This window comes from Cicer arietinum, chromosome 1, assembly GCF_000331145.2.
Source record: "Cicer arietinum cultivar CDC Frontier isolate Library 1 chromosome 1, Cicar.CDCFrontier_v2.0, whole genome shotgun sequence".
Taxonomy (NCBI): domain Eukaryota; kingdom Viridiplantae; phylum Streptophyta; class Magnoliopsida; order Fabales; family Fabaceae; genus Cicer; species Cicer arietinum.
The window spans coordinates 2,551,041-2,574,192 of NC_021160.2; the positions used below are offsets into that span (position 1 = coordinate 2,551,041).

Here is a 23,152-nt window from a genome sequence, read left to right on the forward strand (position 1 = left end):
AAAAATATATATATTATTTATATAATTATATATATATATATATATATATATATATAATATATATATATATATAAAGTAACATCCATCAAAATAGTGGTCAAATCTAGCACAGCATAAGTAACATTTGTTATTGAAAAGTGTTTGTAGTACACTCTTTAGTTTATATATTTTAATATTTATTTTTATTAGTTAATTTATATGGATTCCAATAAATTTATAAAAAATTCATATGCTTTAATTGGATCTATATGAATTTTAACTAATTATATAGAATAAATTAAAAAAATATATTAAAGAGTGTGTTAAAGAATAAATTGCTAAAATTCCTATTCTTTATTGATATTTTTTCACTCTCACTCAAATAATAAATTCAAATTGTTTTTCTCTCATTATTTTTCTGTTTCACCATTCCAACACTCTCTCACACTCATATATGACCTTCACTTTATATATGTTTTTCTTGTACATTTTTTTATAAAATGAATTTTCTTATTTTACTTTAACCCAATATGTTTTTCTTGTTCTTACTATGAGCTACTCAATCAACTATTTTATCCGTATTAAAAACATAGTATTTTTATTAAATTACTATAATGCAAAATGAAAGATATGAAATTCAAAATTATGCATGTTATATTAAATTGAGTGTTATGCATATTATATTTAAATAAATATATTCAATTTTTTTTTACAATTATTCAGAAGTTTCTATTCTTCTTAATTTAATAAAGCATATATATATATATATATATATTATCAATTGTACTCATCACCAGAACCTCTTAAGTGAGAGTAAAATAGTCATTAAAAGTAAAATTTATATTAATTGATGTGTATGTTAAAAAAAATCATTATTTATCTGCTTAAATTTAATATAGAAAAAAGAGAGAGAGAGAGAGTCCTTACATCACCACACTCCTTAATAGGAATCTAGATTTTTTACTCCACAATGAGATGTCTATTTAGGTGTGTTAAATAGAAGAAACACCTCTAATTATGGATGATCTTATTATAAAATTTTGCCATTTTCTTACATTTATTTCTTTTTTGTAATTTTTTCTTTATATTTCTTTTAAACTTATATATTTTTGTTACTCTCAATTAATTATAAACAAAAATAACTAATTTTAATTTATTTTTGTTAAATGTAACAAATCCTCTTTATCTCGTAAAGAACATATAAACGTATTATCAATAGTGTTCTTCAGCTGAACCTATAAAATTATCATTAAAAAATAAAATATATATTAATTGAAGTGTATCTTAAAATAAATATCCTTGTATATATGCTTAAATTTTATACAACAAAATGAGTACTTTTTGTTGTTGCTTATATTCGTAAACAAAATACATCCATCAATCATAATAATTTTTATGTCTTATTATTTGTATTTAATTTTTTGAAGAATATGTATCAAGAGAGAGAAATTTAAATATAAGATGGTAATATAATTAAATATTGATCATATAACCATATATGAATGGCGATGATTGAAAGTATCACATGATCACTTAAAAAAATTATATGATTTTTTATTTTTATCTTAATCATTTATGATATGATCAATAATTAACATTCATTTCCCTCGTACTCTCATTATCTTATTGTTAATAATATAATATTATATGTCCTGTATAAATTAGCACTCGTATGATATTTGACTACTAAAATTGAAATGAAGAAATTTTTTCATGTATTAAACATAAATTGATTGATTCAATAAAAAAAAAATTAATGATTAATATAATTTTAATTATATTTTAAATATATATATTTATTTTCTTGTATTAAACTAAAAAGAAAAAATATTTTTTGCATTTAACTTAAAAATAAAAAATACTTTCCAAAATCAAATTAAAAGTTAGTAGTTAATATAGTTTTCTTGCTTATCATTTTACTTTGTATCCTTGAGTTTTGGTATACTTTCTCCAAGTTCTTTTTTTATCATTAATTTTTTAGGCGTTAGAATATGATTGTTAAAAATTGAAGGTGTCAACATAGTTAAAATGTCTTTATCTTTTTTGACACATTTATCTTATTAATTAGCCTTTTGTGAGGAAAATAAAAACTCTATTTTTACATAACTGTTTTGTTATGAATATAAAATAAAAATGTCAACTGATTGTTGGCTTGTATTTGCAAAACACCATATTCTTTAATTCTACTCTTAAATTAATACTATTCACAAAATTCTTTAGTATATACATTTGTTAATCATCAATCTCTACTGATCAATAGAGATATTTTTTTATAAATATACTTATATTTATTTAATTATTATGTAAAAAATCTTAAACGATAATTATTTTGAAATGAAGGAATAATTACACTAATATGACAGTAGACTCATAAGAATGTATGAACAAATATTTTCATGAATAATTACATTACAAAGAACATATGCTTTGCTATATTGAATTAAAAATAAATGGTTAATATATTATTAATTATTATTATATAAGTCAACTCTAATGTAGATTTCTATGACTGTCAAAAATAAATATTTTCCTTAATTAAATTATAAAGAATTTTTTGCTATATTAAATTAAAAATTAACGAGTAATACAATGCTATCCATGTCTTGTACAAATTATTAATATTTATTATTAGTAGATCCCTAAATTTAAAGGGCAAAAATTTTCTTATATTAAATTAAAAATTTCCAATATTAAATTTAAAACTAATTGTTATTTTGAATAGAAATTAATGTTTGATGTAATAGTATTAACTATATCTAACATAAATTAAAACTAAATTAAAAAGAACAAATATTCTCCTGGTTAATTAGTAATTAGTCAAACCTAAAAAGATATATAGCATTATGAAATATGAATTATGAAAAAGAAAAGGAAATTAAGGATGGAGAATGGAACAATACATGACTCAACAAATTTCGGTCTCCAATATAAATAAAAATAAAATTAAAGAAAGTTTATATATATATATATATATATATATTTTCTTATATTAAATAAAAAATTAATAATTAATATTGTAGTATTATCTCTTCACTCGTAAAATCTACTACTAATTAGTAGTAGACCCCTAAATTTAAAGAGCTTTTTTTTTTTAAATTTCTTATATTAAATTAAAAAGAACAAAACTTTTCTATATTAAACTCAAATTTAATTACTTTTTGAATATAAATTAATGTTCAATACAATAATATTAATTATATCTTATATAAATTAAACTTAAATTAAAAGGAACAAATATTTTCCTGTATTAAATTAGAAATTCATGGAAGCATGAAAAAACAGCAATATAATTTATGAAAAGGAGAGAAAAATTAAATATTAAAAAATTGATTTTGACATGTTTAGTTGTTATCGGTCGATGATAGTTTATTTTATCTCTATAATGAATTATAACTCAAAGCAAGGATTTATAGATTTTAAGTCTATGTGAGATTTTTATACAAAAATTTAATGGTCAACTCTTTTTTACAGAAATATATTATAATATAAACTAATTTATATTTAATTCATTTTTAAGTAAAATCAATTTATTTAAAATAAAAAATTGTCACAGCAGAACCAAACATATACTTAGTAAATCACATTTTAAATAAATTGTTAACACATAATTATGTTTCTCTTGTATTATTTAATTACACTCATATGATAATAGACTCCTAAAACTGCCGGAATAAATATTTTTTTAAATTAAATCAAATATAACTATTACTTTCCTGTATTAAATAAAAAATTAACAATTAATAACATTATCTATGTCTTGTATACATTATTACTACTAATTAATAGTAGACCCATTATTTTTAAAGAGAGAAAAAAATCTTATATTAAATTAAAAAGAACAAAAAAACTCCTCTATAATTTAAATTAATATTTTTTAATATAAATTAATATTTAATATAATAATATTAATTATTTATTATTTAAATCAAAGCTAATATTAATTATATCTTATATAAACCAAAATTAAATAAAAAAAGAATAAATATTCTCCTATATTAAATTAGAAATTAATGTAAACTTGAAAAGGGTAGCAATATTGAATTATGAAAAAGAGAGGATTCAATATGACAAAAGTCTCCAGAGTACAATTTTTTTTTAATTACTTTCGCCCGAATCAAATACAAGATAAAAACAACAATCGAAATTGATTATCAGATACATTAATTTTTTAATTATTATTTTTGTTTATATTTTATTTTAGAATATTAAATAAAAAAAACAAAAATATTTTACTGCATTAAATTAAAAATTAATATAATATTATTATCTATGTCTTGGTTAATTCATTATCTATAATTTTTTAATACTAAGTTAATGGTTGCTATAATAATATTAATTATGTCATATTTAAATTAAAATGAAATTAAAAAGAACAAATATTCCCCTGTATTAAATTTAGAAATAAATGAAGGACTGAAAAGCTAGCATTATTATGAAATATGAAAAGGAGAGGAAAAAGAAAGAGGGAGAATGACACAGTACAAGACTGAGTAAATGACACTAAAATAATAATTTAAAAATAAGAGCGGTATGATTTTGATCAAACGGTTTAAAATGATTTAAAATGGGTCCCACCATTTTCATTGACCAATGCCACCTCAGATTCTTTGTTGATTGTGGTCCTTCCTCAACTCTACAATGTTTCCTTGTTTAGTTCCTTCTTCTTTTTTAACCTTTAGCACTACACATGTTTTCTTTTTCCTTCTTATTGGTTGATTCTTTGGTCAATAGAAACTGAAACTATTAAGGAAACTTCATTCATTCATCTCTCTATTCAAACTAGTCTCACTCTCAGGTGTTGTTTTTGTTCCTCAATTTATTTTTCCTTATAGAGTTCATTTACTTATTCTATCTAATTAAGGCTTCAAATATCTCATCAATTCATTTTTCTCCCTCTCTGGGGTTGGTGGCTAAGACACATTCCAAAATTAAAACCATTCAAATATTTTGTACTTTTTATCATCATCTTTTTCTATTCTTTTCAATTAAAAATAATAACCATTCCTTATAATTTAATGAAGAGAAATTAATACTCTCTGAATTTTCAAAACCCATTTAGATTTTTCATGTGTTGATTAAATTGAATTAAATACCATATTCTCATGAGTTAATAGATGGAAAAAAATATTAAATTTGTTGAATTATTATTATTTTTTGTATTAAATTTTTTGTATATGTGGTAAACTCATACACAAGGTAATAATCGCCGTTGTTTTGGTTATTGAAGATTTTTGAGATTATATTATGAAGACACGTAGAACAATTTCTTAATTAGCCATTCAAATCTGAAAAAATTTAAAACTTCCCAAACACTTTTCTTTAATATTTTCCCTTAATAACTGCATGCTCTAAACCAAGACAAAGAAATTAATTTACCAAACAAAACCACATCAAGGTTCTTAATTTTTTTTTAGTATAAATACAGAACAACTCTGTTCCAAATACACACAGAAAAAAAGTAAAAAAAAAAAATAAAGTTTCACAAAGAGGAAGAAAAATGGAGCAAGAAGGTGTTGATGGAAGAAGAGGTGAAATGAATAAACAAGTTCAGATTCATCCACCACAACCACCTCAAAAATGTCCTCGCTGTGATTCTTTCAACACCAAGTTCTGTTACTACAATAACTATAGCCTTTCGCAGCCTCGATACTTTTGCAAATCATGCAGAAGGTATTGGACTCAAGGTGGAACTTTGAGAAATGTTCCCGTTGGTGGTGGTTGTCGTAAGGGAAAAAGAGCCAAAAACTCGTCTTCTACTTCCTCTGGGAATTCTTCTTTGTCTCAGACACCAGTGTTATCGTCTGCACAACAGCAGACGATGGCTCTGGCTCTGATGACTAAAGATGCTTCCTTTTCATCTGCTCTTCCTTTTTATCAAGGTGGCGGCGGTGTTGGTGGTGTTGGTTATATGTCTTCATTTGCAGGTTTTAATAACAATAATCAAATGAATCTACCATCATCAACACACTCAAACCCTTTTGAGAATGTTGGTGGTCATTCAAATTTGGGTCTTTTACAAGGTTTTAATGTTGCTGCTGCTGCTCTTGGCAATTCAACACAAGGACAAAATCGTCCATCTCAATTCTTTCCAATGGGTATGTTCACTTCTGAACAACAACAAGGTTTGAATTTGATTCCACCTTGTTCTGGTTCTGGCTCTGGTGTTGGTGTTGGTGCTCTTACTCATCATGAAAATTGGACTCAAAGTTTCATGAATAATAATAGTGGTAATAATAATAGGGTCAATGATCCTTCTCTTTGGAGTACTATTAGCACCACCACTTCAATTGGTGGTGCAAATAACTCTGATAGGAACCTAGGTGGTGGTAGCGGTGGTGGTGCTAGTGTCGGTGGTTCTTCTTCTTTGGCACCAAATCAATGGCCTGATTTGTCAGGATTCAACCCTTCTCAGTGATCTTATTGAGATTTTGTTGCACCTTCATGAGAGATGAATTAATCTTTCATGTTATTCCGGCTTCATTTATGTTCATGTCTTTTAATTTTAAGTTATAAGTAGAAAATATATATAGGTCTATATATATATATATAGAGAGAGAGAGAGAGTATAATGATATGGTTGATTGTGCAAACATTGGATCATAGATTTTTGCTTTTTCTTTTGTGGTTATTATTATTATAGGCAAATTGCACAGAAAGAGTTTCTGGGTTGGATTAGGTTGTTTTCAAATTTTACATATATAATTATATATTATCAAGTGAAATTTTGTTTTTTTACAATTCTTTGCCTTTTTACTTTACTCTCTTAGCTTTTTTTGTTGTTGTTGAAAGGCTCTTATGCAAAAAAGAAAGTTTCGTTGAAAATGAACGAGAATTAAGGAAAATTATTAGTATAAGCTAAATGCATGCATAAAAGGAAGTGATAATGTGTTTGTTGAAAAAAAGTTGATGGAAATGACTTAACATACAAAATATATTCTCTTTCACTTTCTAACTCTATTTTGTTTTATTTGCAAAGCTATTTTGTGCGCTTTACTATTTCGCAATTTTAACTTCTTCGCTTAATTACTTTACTTTGCTATCATGAATATGTGAATATGATTCATTTTTGTTACTCAGAAGGCATGCAATGCAAATACTGTTACATATTTCATGAATTCAATGTTGTCAATTACAAATCTTTAGATGGCATACACATGTGACTTGCATGGATTTCTCTCAATATCTGATCATTAACTAACCCACTGTCTCTGTTATTGTCTCTGTTTTTTTCTTTCTTCAAAATGGTTTGGTTGATAAAGCGCACATATTGGAACTTTTGAATAACTGTTTTCAATTATTAGATGTATTATAAATTTGAGTTAAATATGTTTTTTTTGTCTCTCTAAAATCCTAAATTTTGTTTATGTCTTTCCATTGAAAAGTGATACATCTCCCCTCAAATAAATTTTTTAACATGCTCTTAAAATTGGATTTTTTTTCTACAATATCTCACCTTAAATTTTTTTTTAAAATTTTCTACTTTAAAACATATCAAAATGCTCTGGTTTTAGATATTCACTAAGTCGTATTCTCGTGATACAATCATATAAAATAGTTAATTTTATTTTTTAATAGTAAATCGTATTTTGAAAATTAATTTTATTTTTTAATAATAAATTGCATCTTGAAAATTAATTTTATTTTTTAATAGTAAATCGCATCTTGAAGATAAGACTGTCTACTCTCTTTGTTAGATTTTTATTTTATTCTTTTTTAAGTTTGAGTGGAGGACTGTCAATGGGGTACGAGCCTGACACCTTTATTTTATTTTATTTTATTTATTTTTATATATTTAATAAAATGAAAATTTAATAAATGATGATAAAATATTTAGTATAAATATTATTAAAAATAATAAAACACATAAAATTACAAATATTACTGAAGTGCTAAATATATGAGACATAAATAAATAAAGTATAACAAAAAAAACTTAATTAACTTTAATATTTAATGGAGTTATAATTATTAACATCTCTATCTAATATATAATTTTTTATGGGATAAATTACATCCGTGGTTCCTTAACTTAATTTTAGGTAACGTTTTAGTCATTTATCTTTTTTTTCTCCCAACTTAGTCCTTTATTTTAATTTTAAATGACAATTTGATATTTTATATTTTAAAATTTCAACAACGTTATCATTTTTTAAACAAAAATTCAAAAAAAAAATTCAATCAAAACTCATAAAATTAATTATATTCTTCAATATAATACAAATTTCATCAAATCCGTAATGCAAAAATCTTCAAATAAACTCATATTTTCATACATTATTTGATATTATTAGGAATAAATGACTAAATCGGAAAAAAAAAAAGATAAAGGACTAAAACGTTACCTGGAATTAAGTTAATGGACCACAAATATAATTTAACATTTTTTATGTGTTTTATTATTAATTTAAATGAATAATTAGTATCTATATTAAAATTTTATTATTATTTATTAAATTTTCGTTTTATTAAATATATATAGAAAAAGATAATGAGAAGAGTAGATGATAGCATTTTCAGAATGCAATCTATTAATAAAAATCAAATTAGCTCATTTATGTGATTGTATATTAAAAATGCCACCTAACGAGTCCTTACAAAATAAGAAATTAAAATAATCTTTTTTATTTAAAAAAGTGGGAAAACGAAGAGAAAAATGGCTTAAAATTCAATTTTAGTGATATTTAATATTTGTTTCAGAGAATTAAACCGACATAAAGAAATTTTCATCATACCCATATAAGAAGAGGTGTGTTATTTTGACACAAACTCGATAGTGTATATATCCTACATTGTATAACGATTAAAAAATCAAAATGTATAGTTATATGATGTATCAACTCGAAATGTGTCTCCAAATAATTTTTCTAATAAAAAATTTCGGCATCAATACTCATTCATTAAAGTTACGAAGGTCAATTAAATAGTCCTTTATTTTACAAATAAACATATATACATTTCTAAAATTATAATTTATCAATTAAAGTGTTTCAGCTGTTAACTTCTATATGACCTATTTCGTTAAATAAACATATGTGATGTTTTACATGTTTCTTAACATGTAAACTTATGTGACATGTTAAACTCGTGAATTTTACATAAATCTAGAGTATTTATCATAATATCAAAACACGTAAAATATTTTGAACTTCATAAAATTTGATACACTGTTACGATGTTATGATGTGAGATTTATTTGAAAGGCTCAAGAAAACTGTAAATTTCCGAAGGCCAAATACACTCCACAAAATACAAAAGCCTTTGGAATGTGGCGATTTACGGCGGTCTTCATGACACAATTGGATCTATGAAAAGGTTGTTAGAACATTCCAAATGTACATAAATGTCGGAAATGCATCCTATAACTTTTCAAACATTTACATTATCGGCGTATAGCAGTCACAATATAAATATTATAGATATATATATTTTTATTTTTATTTCACAAATTTTATTAATTATTATAATTATTATTAATTAATAATAAAATACATAAAATTACAAATATTACTGAAGTGCTAAAATATTTTTTTTAAATTATAATTGGGTGTCATATATAGTTTTATTTTTTATTTTTGTTACTTTATCTCTAATGTTGAATTTAGTTCTAATGTAGTTCATATTTTAGAAGATTTTTCTTTAAAAATTTAAAATAACTATTGATATAGAAATGAGACGTAAACAAATAAAGTATAATAAAAAAAAACACTTAATTAACTTTAATATTTAATGGAGTTATAATTATTAACATCTCTGTCTAATATATAATTTTTTTAATGTTTTTTTTATCATTAATTTAAATGAATAATTAATATCCATACTAAAATTTTATTATTATTTATTAAATTTTCGTTTTATTAAATATGTAAAAAAAATAAAAGATAATGAGAAGAGTAGATGATAGCATTTTTATAATGCAATCTATTAATGAAAATAAAATTAGCTCATTTATGTAATGATATATTAGAAATACGAACTAGCGAGTTCTTACAGAATAAGAAATTAAAATAATCTTTTTTATTTAAAAAAAGTGGGACAATGTAGAGAAAAATGGCTTAAAATTCAGTTTTAGTGATATTTAATATTTGTTGTGGAGAACAAAACAGACATAAAGAAAATTTCATCATACCCATATAAGAAGAGGTGTGTTATATTTTGACACAAAAACTTGATACAGTATATATCCTACATTGTATAACGATAAAAAAAAAAAAAATGTATAGTTACATGATGTACGAACTCCGAATGTGTGTCGAAATAATTTTTCCAATAAAAAATATGGGCATCAATACTCATTCAATAAAAATAATCTCATCTATAAATTACTTAAAAAATAATTACACATATAACAAATAATGTATCTTTAAATAGTCCATTGTTGGGGACATAACAAAATTCTAATAAAAAATCAGAGTGTTCACTTTTTTTTTTACCAAAGTGTTCGTGTATTTTAAAAAGCATGAACTATGAACAATGATTTTAAAAAAGTAGACAGCAAAAATGGTCACTTCTTCACAACAAAATAAAACAACATTTTAAAAATAAATTTATGAAGATAAAGATATATTTTTCTATATAAAATATTATGTTAAATAAAATTAAGTTAAAATAGAGTAAATGAAAATAAAATAAATATATATAAGGAATAACTTCCAATTTATATCCGAAATATATGAGTGAATAGATAAATTAATTATTAAAATTACGAAGGTCAATTAAATAATCTTTTATTTTATAAATAAATATACATGTCTAAAATTATAATTTATGAATTAAAGTGTTTCAGCTTCTATATGACATATTTCGTTAAATAAACCTACGTGAGATTTATTTGGAAGGCTCAAGAAAACTGTAAATTTTCACGACACAATTGGATGTATGAAAAGGTTGTTAGAACATTTCAAATGTCCATAGACGTCGGAAATGACAACCTATAACTTTTCAAACATTTACATAACCGGCGCCTAGCAGCCGTAAATGACAATATAAATATTATAGATATTTTTTTTATTTTAATTTCACAAATTTTATTAATTATTATTAGATTGTTAAGTGATCATTATTAATTAATACTTATTTATTTATTTATAATATTCATAACTAATAATATATAGTAATTAATAGTTATTAATTCATAATAAATTTTAAAGTAATGATTTATAATAGTAATTATTAAATTACAATAATTAATTCAATCAAGTAAAAACTAAAATTTTAATAAAATTTAAAATCTCTATTTACCCCATCGTTCTGATGTTGATCATCGGCTAATAGGTACTCTCATCAGAGAGATAAAAAGAATTGGTGGCTATGGAAGAGTTGGGATCTATAAGCTAATTCTCTAACCTCACTTTTGTAGACTCTATTATATAAATTGAAATAAAAATAAATGAGTATAATTTTAATGTAATAATACATAGTTGTTGGTTGGAGCTATTTAATAATTTATTTTTAGATCTCGTTTGGATTTAAAAATTGTGCTTTAAAAATTGTAAAAATATAAGATTTTAATTTTTGATGGTGAGGGTTGTTGTCTAACAAGTGGAAAAATTGATATTTATTATAGATATAAAATGTAAATATAAAATTTTAGATGGTTTAATATATAAAATTAAAGATATCAATACAATTTTAAAAAAAATAAAGTATACTGTAAAAAAATTGGAATTCTATCTAATTGAGACTTGTGTCAATGTTCTGGTTACAGAGTTTGATTGTCGACATATTGATATTCACTTGAAGAAATCAAGTACTTTTTAAATACTATAATTTGAATAATCTAAATTGAGGAAAGTATAAAATGATAAAACCAATCGTTGTTATTTTAATAAATACGTGATTTGTTAATATTTTTGATTTATTAATCAATTATTCATATTATTTATTTTGGAGGAATCAAATTCTAAATACTAATATTAAATGAACGATGTGTTACTATGAGGGTCAATTAGAGACACAAATGGAAAAAATTAGCATCTTGGATGCTCTAAACTATACAACAAACTCTTTCTTCACTTTTTGTTACTTCATATAATATATAATATATTGTATTAAAATAAGTTATTGTTGTCCAAGTTTAATCATATAAAATTATTAATATGAATCTATTTAAATTTTTATAAAGTTATAATTTTTTTTAGGTAGAAGAGACGATGAATATTATCTCAAAGTTACATACAACTGAGAGGTTTCGAGTTCTAATTTGGGAGTAGAAGTCCAATCTAACTATATTAATATTTATCAATTGAATTAAGATTTAATAACAATTTTTATAAAATTATTAAATATTAAAATATGAACTATTGTTCTCGTACACCAAAAAATCATGCATTATTTGAGAATTAAGGTTAAGATTAGTTTATAATCATGTACAATCTTCTATCCATTAATGTGTTTTTCTAAAGGACAAAACTTTGCTCACACAAGACTTAAAGATGAAAATTTCACAGAAATGTGATGTTGTTGATTTGAGGTTGGACATTGATGTTGTATGGAGGAATCGAACCTACGGCGATCTATACCATACATGAAGCTTGATAGACTTTTAATCCTTTACTCTCGACTGAGGACTACACTTACGATACACCAAAAAAATTTAAATTGTATTGAAATCAAGACTAATTTCATTTATAAATAGTCACACTCTTCAATATACCGTAACACTTTTCACAAATAATAAAAATATTAGAACTCACCCAAAATTCAAAACGCAAGATATCTAAAAAAAAATTGTGAACTCACATAAAATCAAAAACGAATTCACACAAGATTCAAATATTTAAGTGCACAATATTTTAGAAACGAAGACTCAAACAAAATCCAAATCCAACATAGCTTATAAACATAATATCGTAGACTTGAAGTCGCATCATTAATAAGTGATGGGAAAATGTGGGGTACCAAAACAAAGAAAACAACAATTAGGATGCTCTAATGTTGTGAATCTCAGCCTATAACTATAGTCTATAGTAATAGTGATGATGTAACCATAACATGTACGAAATGTCGGGGCTCGTTGTGTGTGGATCGTGGAATTCTATAAAAGCAAATCTTTGGTCTGCCATAAGGATATCTTTACTCATAGAGAATATAAAACCAGTGAAACATTTCGATATAGATTTTGTTTAATGTGGATAGTTATACCATATGTAAATTTATTTTACATTATTAAATTAATAAATTTCATCATATGTTATTTAGTTTACTGGTGAAAAAAAATTATAGTTAGTACGAAACTTACTTCACATGACACTATATAATTGGCCCTCAAGATAATTCCCCACTCTTCTATATCATTCACCTATGGTTAAATTTGTTAGCCAAAACCGGAAAAATGTACTCTTATATATATATATATATATATATATATTATAGATTAAAACTTTAAATATTTAGTATAAAGTTATATCTAAGTTCGTGTAGAGAAATTTCGGACAAAAGATTTTACGAAGAGATTTAATACTAGCAATATGTAACTTTTTATCTATAATAAGCACGTTTTTAAAATTTTAACTTTGTTGTACAAATGAAAATTTACTGCACTCTAAGTTAAGAATTATAAATAAACATAAATATCTCTACAAGAAGGGATAATAGTTTGATTTAGTGGTATAAAACAGTAAACATTGGATCTACAGGTTATTAGTTTAATGTTAGTATCATTAGAGGAAACATAGATAAATTTTATTGTAGATGTTTAATAAATTTAAATGTTTTTCATACTTTATATAGAGGCATCATCTAATCAATGTGTGGTCAAATATAAAAAATTGAAATGGCATATGCGATAAGATGTAATATGATTTTCTTTATTCAATAAAGATAGCTTCTTCAAAAAAAGTATTATAGTAAACTACTTATTTTAACATCTATTGTTATGAGTGAAAGGAAGATTGTATATAAAATAAACAAAGTGAGGTTTGGGGCTAAGAAGAAGTGCTCAGCGCCTTGCCTAGTATACAATTAGTCTCTTCACTCTTATTAAGCTTAATATTTATTTTCTAATTTAATATGAGACTCCTACTCATATTTGATATATTAACACCTTTTACATTTTACAATAATATTTATATTTTAAAAATTAAAATAATTGTTTCAAAAGATTTTTATTTTTGATTTTTAATACAAATTTAATTGTACTTTTTTTAGTTATACTTTTTTCAATTAGTGTAATAATTAGAGTAGATTGATATATAATTTTAAAAAGAAGGTAGATTTATTTTAATTTTATTTTTTTATATAAAAAGGGTTATTTGAAAGAAAAAAGAAATCCTAGTACTTCCACCTATAAAACATATAATAATAATTATTTGATTAACAATTAATTCCACCTATAAAGAAGCCAGGTTTGTCAAAAAGAGTTTGAACCCAAGTCAGCATATAGGATAAGAATGCTAGAGAGGGGAACCTTTTCCATCGTTTCCTCACACTTTACACCTTTGCTCCTCTGATCATGGCCATATATATGACCGTCTAAATAACAGTTTTTGCTTAAAGCTGTTAGTGACACATGCATGGAGAAACAATCCAAGTGTCTAGCTTTACCACAACATTAATTTATAAGTGTGTGTGGAACTCTATTTTTCTCACTTTGCTTTATGAGAGAAGGTATCATTAACAACATAGCATGATCAAGTGGTGGACCACGTACTATCAAATATCAATAGGTCTCCACCCGTGTGTTTTGCTTGAACCATGTTGTGTAGTGAGTCATAATAATCTTTTTCCGTTGAGCACCGATTATTATTAGTAAATGAGGAACTAGCTAGTTTAACATACTAGTACCGATTAATCTTTTACTTTGCTTTTAATTAATCATGGATAGTAAAATTGATTATCAATTAGTTACTTTACCTTATATGTTAGATATAAATTAGTTATTCTAGTTACAAAGTAGATTTGCATATATAAATTTTATTACACCTGCCATTGAAATAATATTTCTCATTTGATCAAAACATAATTATTACTATTCTTTTCTTTTTCATCCTTAATATCAATATTTTGCATATTTTATTTTGTTACTCTTTCTCAAAAAAAATCTTATAAGTTTAATTGATTTATATATCTTTTCTTTTTCATTTGATTCTTATACAATTTGTTTATTTTTTTCTCCTTCTCTCTTAAATTTCAAGTTTGAATCATCTCATCATAATGATGATGATTAAAAAAAAATAGACAACGGGTAATAAAGGCATCGTGTTTGTCAACAACACTTTACCAAGATCCAAAACTTCTTCAATGTTTTGATATAAACTTTATTTCAACATCAACAACTTTTATTAAGTAAGAAAAAAAAAAAGAGTCAAGTGCATTTTTTGAAGATTTCTCAAGTACATGAATATCATTTGGTGTCAAAATTATTTCAACTATTAGAAAAATTGTTTTTGTCTGTGAAAGTCCACGCTTAGGACTAAAAATCGACGCTAACGTTGATTTAGTGTCAGATTAGCTTTAGTGTCGTGCTTAGGTTAAAATGTTAGAAGCTAATCGACAACTTTTGTCAAATGACATCCGACGCTACTTTAGTGTCGGTGGGATCAACTCTACGTCGACGATATCGTCAAAAATAGAACATCTTACGCTAATATATCTTGATTGACACATCATTTGAAAAAAAATTATTGAGTAAGATAAACACTGAAACACATATTGCAGTTCATATCAATTTAATTATTATTATGACTATTCAAGAATAATATACCGGAATGATATCTATGAATCTAAAAATTAAAATGCCAACTTTTCATGAAGCATAATAAAAATTATGCTTATATTTATATTTTAGAGTTTAATTACAAATTTCTCGTATGCTTCAATAACAATTATTAACAGTGCATTGTACATTAGATAATAAAATAGAAATTCTTATGCCTACATGAAAGAGACTTTCTTTGAGCGTTAAAGATATATAATATCATTCCAACCCTAAAGATCAAATTATTATCATAATAAAAGAACATGGAGAAACTAATATATAAACATAAGACAGAAGCAAAAGGAATTTTTTACATTTGTTTAGAAATAAGTATAAACACATAGAATGGAAGCAAAGAAAAAACTAATAGATTTAATTTTACCAATAAAAAAATATAGCGTCGATCCTACCTAAAACAAAAAACTAATAGATTTAATTTTACCAATAAAAAAATGTAGCGTCGATCCTGCCTAATGGCCATCCGACGCTAATTATTAATGAAAAAAAAAATTGGTTTATTGGTTTATTGGTTTAGCATTGTCGGGCCGACGCTAAACTGACGAAGCGGTCTTTACTAAATATAAACTCTAAATCAATTTTTCTAGTAGTGTTCATTGTAGCTAAATTGATATTTAAAAAAAAATGTAAGTAAATATTTTGCATGGAAGTATAGATTCTACACTTACCAACAAGCACAAAAACAAGATTGTTCTTGATTCTAAAAAAATTCATAATTGATTTGTCATTTAAAAGTCTTAGGTAATGACCAATGAGTTGCACATGAGATTTTATTATATATAAATAAATAAAAAAACAAGAGAAAATTATGGAGGTGTAGACTTGATTCAACACCTACTACAAAAGAGAAAATATATATATATATATATATATATATATATATATAAAGAAATAAGATTACATTAAAATATTTTTTATTCTTATTTCAAGTGAATAATAAATCTTCCAAAAAAGTTTAGCCGGTTTATTTCTGGCATTTCAAAATCATTCAGTCGATGTATTTCAATATTTCTCATTGTATTTCTTAAATTTTTATCAATATTTGTGTTATTAATGCCAAGTTATAAAAGTGTCGGCAACACTTTCTAGCTTTCAAGGAAAAATTACAGATATAAAATTGGTTATAAACTTTATAAACTATAGTTAGGTATTAGTTATTCTAATATTAGAAATTAATTATTTTAATTTGAGTATATAAATTTTATTATATATATTATTGTAATAATCTTTCTCAATTGATTAATCAAAAAATTATTTATATTTTTCTCTCTCTTATACTTAATATTAATATTTTGTATATTCTATTAATTAATATATAGTTTGGAATAGTTAATTTTAATTTTGTAGAAGGCATATTATTTCCCCCCACACACATTTCAACCTTTGCTTTGACTCGGCTCCAACAAAACATTTCTAAACATTCTCTTGTTTTAGTTTTTTGTTGGTTGGGATTCCTTGTGACTAAAGTTTTGATGCTTGACGATATATCATATCATATCAAAAACAAATTTAAGCCTTCACTCACGCATATTTTGTCTTGGACGTCGTTGTCCTCTTAAGAAAAAGGTTGTGTTTGTGAGTTGTGACGAAATATGTGCACTCATCATGCCATATATATACACAACTGCCCGTCTCTGATTTGTGACTATAGTTGTCATATTTTCTATTTTGGTGGAGGGTCTTGTTGATCTAAAATAATAGTATTATATATTTAACCAAAATGTTGTTCAATGAATTTGGTGGGAGGACTACGTTGTGGAAAATATTATTAATTTATACTTTCATATTCAATGCTAAAATAAAATATAATATATTTTCATTCTTGTATGATCATTATGTTAGATTATGTTGGTTGAAACTTCAAAACAACTTGAAGAAATTATTGGTTCCACAATATATTATCATATATTTATTTATTTATATTTTTATCAAATTATAATTAATAAAATTCATTAAAAATAAAAATTGTTTATTAAGATTAATTGTTACGTCACTTTTCTGAGATAATTTGCAATATGGAAAATGTTATAAAATAATTATAATTATTCATCCATCAAACAACGAATAGTTAAAAAAAGAAAAATATTCGGTGTATATATTTTAAAAGAGAAAAAAAATAAAAAGAATGATAGAATAAATGTGATAAAAAAAGAGATATAGAAACAAAATAAAATATTAAATGAGTGTAGAAAATTTAAAATGTCTATACATGATTGTTGCAGTCAAAATTTCAATTTCAGTCATGCTAGTTACATCACGTAATGCTGGACCACATCCTATTTAGTATTTTCTTCCACATCTTTATCTTTTGTTCTGTGAAAATGGTGGGATCTGTAGGTATAATTCGTGTAAAGCCCATTCTTATTGGGCTGCTTTTTAGCTTATGCTATGTTGTTTGTTTTTTTGGATAGTCAATTCGTATCTTATTTTTTGGGGTCAAAATACAATTTGAAATTAACTAATTCAAATGTGTTAACGACGGTTTTTTAAGAGCATAATAGGAGTGGGAGAAAAAGTTAAAGTGTCTTATTTTTGTTTGGTATATTTTGACATTTTGTTTTCCTTTTGGTTGGTGGATCTTGTACACATATATATTAAGATGCAAATTAATCAATACATTTTCTGATGGTTGAGTATTGATTTTATGGAAGACGCTTGAGTATTCATTGTGCTTGATTTTATTTAATAACTACTAGTTTGATATTTTTATAAGAGACAATTTATCTTTTGTTTAAAAAGACAGGAGGGAGTATAACCTTTTAACATATAGAGTCTTTGGTTTGATATGAGCATGTGTATTACATAATGTAAAAACACTAAAATAGAAGAGTTTATATTTAAATTGATTAAAAATTTGCAAATCAAATTAAAATAATTAAAAATTATATAAAAATAACATGTTATGGAATATGTTTGAATTTTTTTTTCGTGTGAAAATCGTTCCGGGATTAGATTTCTTATTCATTTTTCAAAATGAACCAAACCACATAAAATTAAATTTAATACTTAATTATTTTGTATTAGTATTATATATTGTATTAATCTATTATTATTTTTTAGTTTCAATTTTTATTAATAATTAATAATTAATAATACTTATTATTTTTTAAATTTAATACATTTTTTATTATTTTATATATTTCAAGCATAATTCATCGTTTTATTTTGTAGGGTCAATTTTTAGTATATTATATATTATGTTTTGCTTCAAATTTTTTACTTTAACATTAATTTATAATAATATTAATATTCAATTAATATCTTATAATTGTAATTTTCATCAATAAAAAACCAATCAAGTTTAAATCACATTAATTTGAATCGAATCGAATTGGATGTTTTTAACACCAAACCAAATCATGAGTAGTTTAATTTTTAGAATAAATGAGTTTTTGTCTCGTAACTTATACAAATTTCACTATTATTAATAAATGACTAAAATGAGTTTTTGTCTAATAACTTATTCAAACTTTACCACAAACAATTCTATTAGAAAAAATATATTAAAGTGCACTTTTTATCACAATACTTCATTCGTTTTTAAATACAATTCTCTGTTACAAATTTCACTATTATTAAGAAATGACTAAAATGGATCAATTTTGTATTGAAAAATGAGTAAAATATTATTTGTGTATTGATGTATTTAAAAATAACTTTTCATATTTCAAAATAAATTAGTAGTATTAATTAGAGTTATGTTTAAAACAAATAATAAATACATCTAATAAATTATTAAAAAATGGCTTATATTAGGGACAAATCTTATAATTAGGTAGAGAGGTAGTATTCATGTTCTCACATCTATGAGAGCATTCACAAATGATGCATAAATGACATTTTTCCATAAAGAATGGAGCCAAATAGGTTCTCCATTGTGGCCATGGTACTTGAAGCTTTTGCTCATCTTCAAAGTGATGGATCAATGTAAAGATCGATGTAGAATTTGGTATCTAGGTATAAAGTATATATATATATATATATATATATATATTGGAGTTGTTTATTTAAACACAAAAAGCTGACTCAAATACGACATTATTTTAAAATCAAATACAATTACTATTTAATTATCATTTTTGGTTATAAATTTGTAAATGTTCTAAGTATAGAAAACGCTGTAAATTAAAAATGTTCACAATACTATTTATTTTCAGTGTGAAATAGAGGCTCATTGGTTTTTAACATGATTAACGTTTCTAAGAATAAATAAATAAAACATTCTTCTCATTAATGGACCAAAGTTTCTCAGATTTACCAGCAGATGAAGAAACAACAAGAACATAATTATAAGAGCAAACCCTCCTCAAACATTTCCACCTCGATCACCATATTATACCCATTGTATTCCCCATTATCACAAAGTTAACCAACAATATTAATTCCTTTCATCAAGGACTACATGCATCATGTACCTAGTAATTAAATTAAATCCCCCACCCTCCTAGTTAATTGATCACAACACATAAGAAACTAAGGATCATGTCATCAAATATAAATATAAAAAACAAAAATGAAATACTAACATGAGAGAGATGTAACTTTCAGTGCAATTCAACCTTCAGCCATAAAACAAACTAGTACAAGTTTGCCGAAGAAGATGTTTCCATGATAGCCAACTGACATCATCTTACAATTAACTTTCCCATTTTTTCTTACAATTAACTTTCTCTTTTTTCAATAAAGTTAAATATAAGACAGAATCCTAATCAACAAAGCTAAAAACAAAAAGACCAAAAATGACTTTGAACTTGAAGTATGCTTCATGTTTAGGATTGAGAAAAATATTCTAGATCAGAGAAGTGAGTGATGAAGCAATATTAGCACCTTGATCATTCCAAACACCAATACCTGATGATGATCCTATATTCCAATAAAGTGAAGAATTAGAAATAGAATCATCATACAAACCCACATGTTCAATCTGGTTTTGACAAACACCATTATTCCACTCAAATTTACTGTTCTGTCCTTCAACTTTCTTCTCTTCATCTAAACCCACCTGAAAATTGTTGCTACCATATTTCAAACCATCATTCATGAATTTATGTTGTAGCTGCAGAGTAGTAGAACTCAACACAGAAGGCATAACTGAATTAAACCCACTTGTATTATAACCATTGGTTTCACTAGACATAAACCCTGTTGAAAATCCATCATACCCTGAATTTGAAACTCTAGAAAGATTGAACCTTGATAATGGTATAAGATTCACATCACAAGGCCTAGGATTATTATTATTACTACTAGATAAACCATAAAACATAGGACTAATAGAAGTAGCATCAATTAACGTTGTTGGTTTTTTGATGAGAGTAGTATTAGTAGTAGTAGTACGTTTGTTTCTTCTGTAACCACCACCGACAGGAACATTCCTAAGAGTACCACCTCTTGTCCAATAACGTTTGCAGGCTTTGCAGAAATGTCTTGGTTGTGACAAACTGTAGTTGTTGTAGTAACAGAATTTTGTGTTTGATGAGTCACAACGAGGACACTTTAGTGCACCTTGCTGTTGTATCAGAATCTGTTCTTCACCTTGTTGTTTTTCCATTACCTTATTATTACCATCATCTATCTCATTCTACACAAAAAATTAAAACAAAATTATATAAATGGATATACAATAAAAAGAAAATATCTAGTAGATATTCTATTCCAAAAGCAAAGCAACAAAATTGGACTTCTCATGCATTATTTGTCTAAATAATTTTGTGTGGAGAGAGAGAGAGAGAGAGAGGAACCTGTGGCCATTGGTTAGTAGTTGAAGAGATGGCAACCATTTTCTCACAGTTACTAAACATTTTTGGTCTCTAAAAGGAAAGGAATCCTTGAAACAAAGAGCCAAGTAACAAGGTTGAAGGGTGTTAAATATTGGAGAGAGGGAGGGGCTAAGAAATTGAAGCCAGAAAGATAGATCAGCATAACAAGAAAGATCAACATAAATAATTTACTAGTACATGATTATGATAATATATAAACTAATTTTTTATCATAGTACATTGCTATTTTTTTCCAAATGGATTAGTCATCATAGTATAAACAAAACTAGTATATATGTATTTTGAAATAAAATATAAATAAATATCAACTGTGTATCTCTTGTTAATCATAATATTTTTAAAATATATTTGATTAAATTAAATCAACTGATTTGATTCAAATGGTTAATTATATTTAATTAAAAATTAATTTTTCGGAAAAATCTAACGTTGAGTTCCAATAAAGACAATTTTTTATTAAATTTTAATTATTTATCAGTCAAACTCTATATTATTAAAATTAAAAAAAAATATTTAATTAAATTTAACTTTTTTTAGTTATCTAATTTATCAATCATGGAAAATAATTTAGAAAAAACAGAAATTTTTATTAAAATTACATACCTTAAATATGATTAACTAATTTATTTCAATATTAATTGAAATAGTGAAAGCAATATAAATGGTTGTAAATCCTCTTCACAAAAAAATTTCTCCGCCTACTATTTCTTATTAATTTAAAAAAAAAAAATTGACAAACACTAAAAAATTCGTTTAGTACATTTGTTAAAAAAAAAATCAATTATATATATTAAATTTTGCATTTTCAAATATTTAAAAATTATTCTTTTAAATAAAAAATTGATATTTTATGGTCATGTTATTTTAAGAGACATGTGAAAAGAGTGGAGATGGATATTTTGAGAAGTTATAGATATGGGAGGAATAAAGGTGAATATAGGAAGAAAGAAAAAAATGTAATATGTATTGTATGCATCCGCAGCAGCATTACACGCCGACACTACTTCCTCGCATCACTTCCTAACATTCCTTCTATCAACTCCATTGATATCACCAATGCCCGATGCACTCTATCAGATCAAATCCACTTCCACTTTTCAATAATTATAATTATAATTATCTCAAATATAAATAATAAAAGTAAGAGCAAGTACCTATATATTTGAGTACAAATAAAATATTTTTTTGTGAAAATAGAAGAAGTATTATATTAAAAATTAAAAAATAACGGATTTTGAAACAAAATTTATTTATTAGTAATAGACGACACACGTTTTATTACGGAGTAAGTATTTTAAATTTTAAATTTTGAATACGGAACAAATAAATGGGCAATTGAGTGGAAAGGATAGAGAGTAAAAGGAACTGCAAATCCATGTGGTGGCAGCTCAGCTTCTAAGGAAAAGGAATAAAACAAAGATAAAGCAAAACTGAAGAACAATTGGATTTTGTATTCTCCCAACGGATCTTCTATTTCCTTGAACTCCCCATCATTATTCTTCACCCCTTCAATGTTATTTACCTAGAACTACTCCCTCCATCTTTAATTATACTTTCTTCAAATCTAAACAAAAATATGTCAAAATAAATTAATATATCAAAGTTTAAGTTTTGAATTAGATATATCAATTTTCTTTTATTTTATGTTTAAATATTTTTTTTTACTATAAGTGTCATTTGG

General features: G+C 24.5%; 2 protein-coding genes across 2 annotated transcripts; one reads left to right on the top strand and one right to left on the bottom strand.

Moving 5' to 3' along the window:
- Positions 1 to 4,655: 4,655 nt before the first annotated feature.
- LOC101500880 (uncharacterized) lies at positions 4,656 to 6,717 on the top strand. Its single transcript, XM_004485743.4, has one exon. The coding sequence runs from the start codon at positions 5,477 to 5,479 to the stop codon at positions 6,392 to 6,394; it is 918 nt and encodes a 305-aa protein (XP_004485800.1). The 5' UTR covers positions 4,656 to 5,476; the 3' UTR covers positions 6,395 to 6,717.
- Positions 6,718 to 20,223: 13,506 nt separating this feature from the next.
- On the bottom strand, positions 20,224 to 21,633 carry LOC101501208 (dof zinc finger protein DOF1.4). The gene is made up of 2 exons (XM_004485744.3): positions 21,433 to 21,633; positions 20,224 to 21,272 (listed from the first exon to the last, which is right to left on the bottom strand). The coding sequence occupies exons 1-2, from the start codon at positions 21,490 to 21,492 to the stop codon at positions 20,481 to 20,483; spliced, it is 852 nt and encodes a 283-aa protein (XP_004485801.1). The 5' UTR covers positions 21,493 to 21,633; the 3' UTR covers positions 20,224 to 20,480.
- Positions 21,634 to 23,152: the final 1,519 nt, after the last annotated feature.

Bases quoted from the DNA above. Each gene is read 5' to 3' on its own strand.
- LOC101501208 (XM_004485744.3), bottom strand. From the start codon at position 21,492: ATGTTTAGTAACTGTGAGAAAATGGTTGCCATCTCTTCAACTACTAAC. The intron at 21,273-21,432 runs GTTCCTCTCTCT...TTTTTTGTGTAG, and splicing joins CTACTAACCAATGGCCACAG to AATGAGATAGATGATGGTAA.
- LOC101500880 (XM_004485743.4), top strand. From the start codon at position 5,477: ATGGAGCAAGAAGGTGTTGATGGAAGAAGAGGTGAAATGAATAAACAA.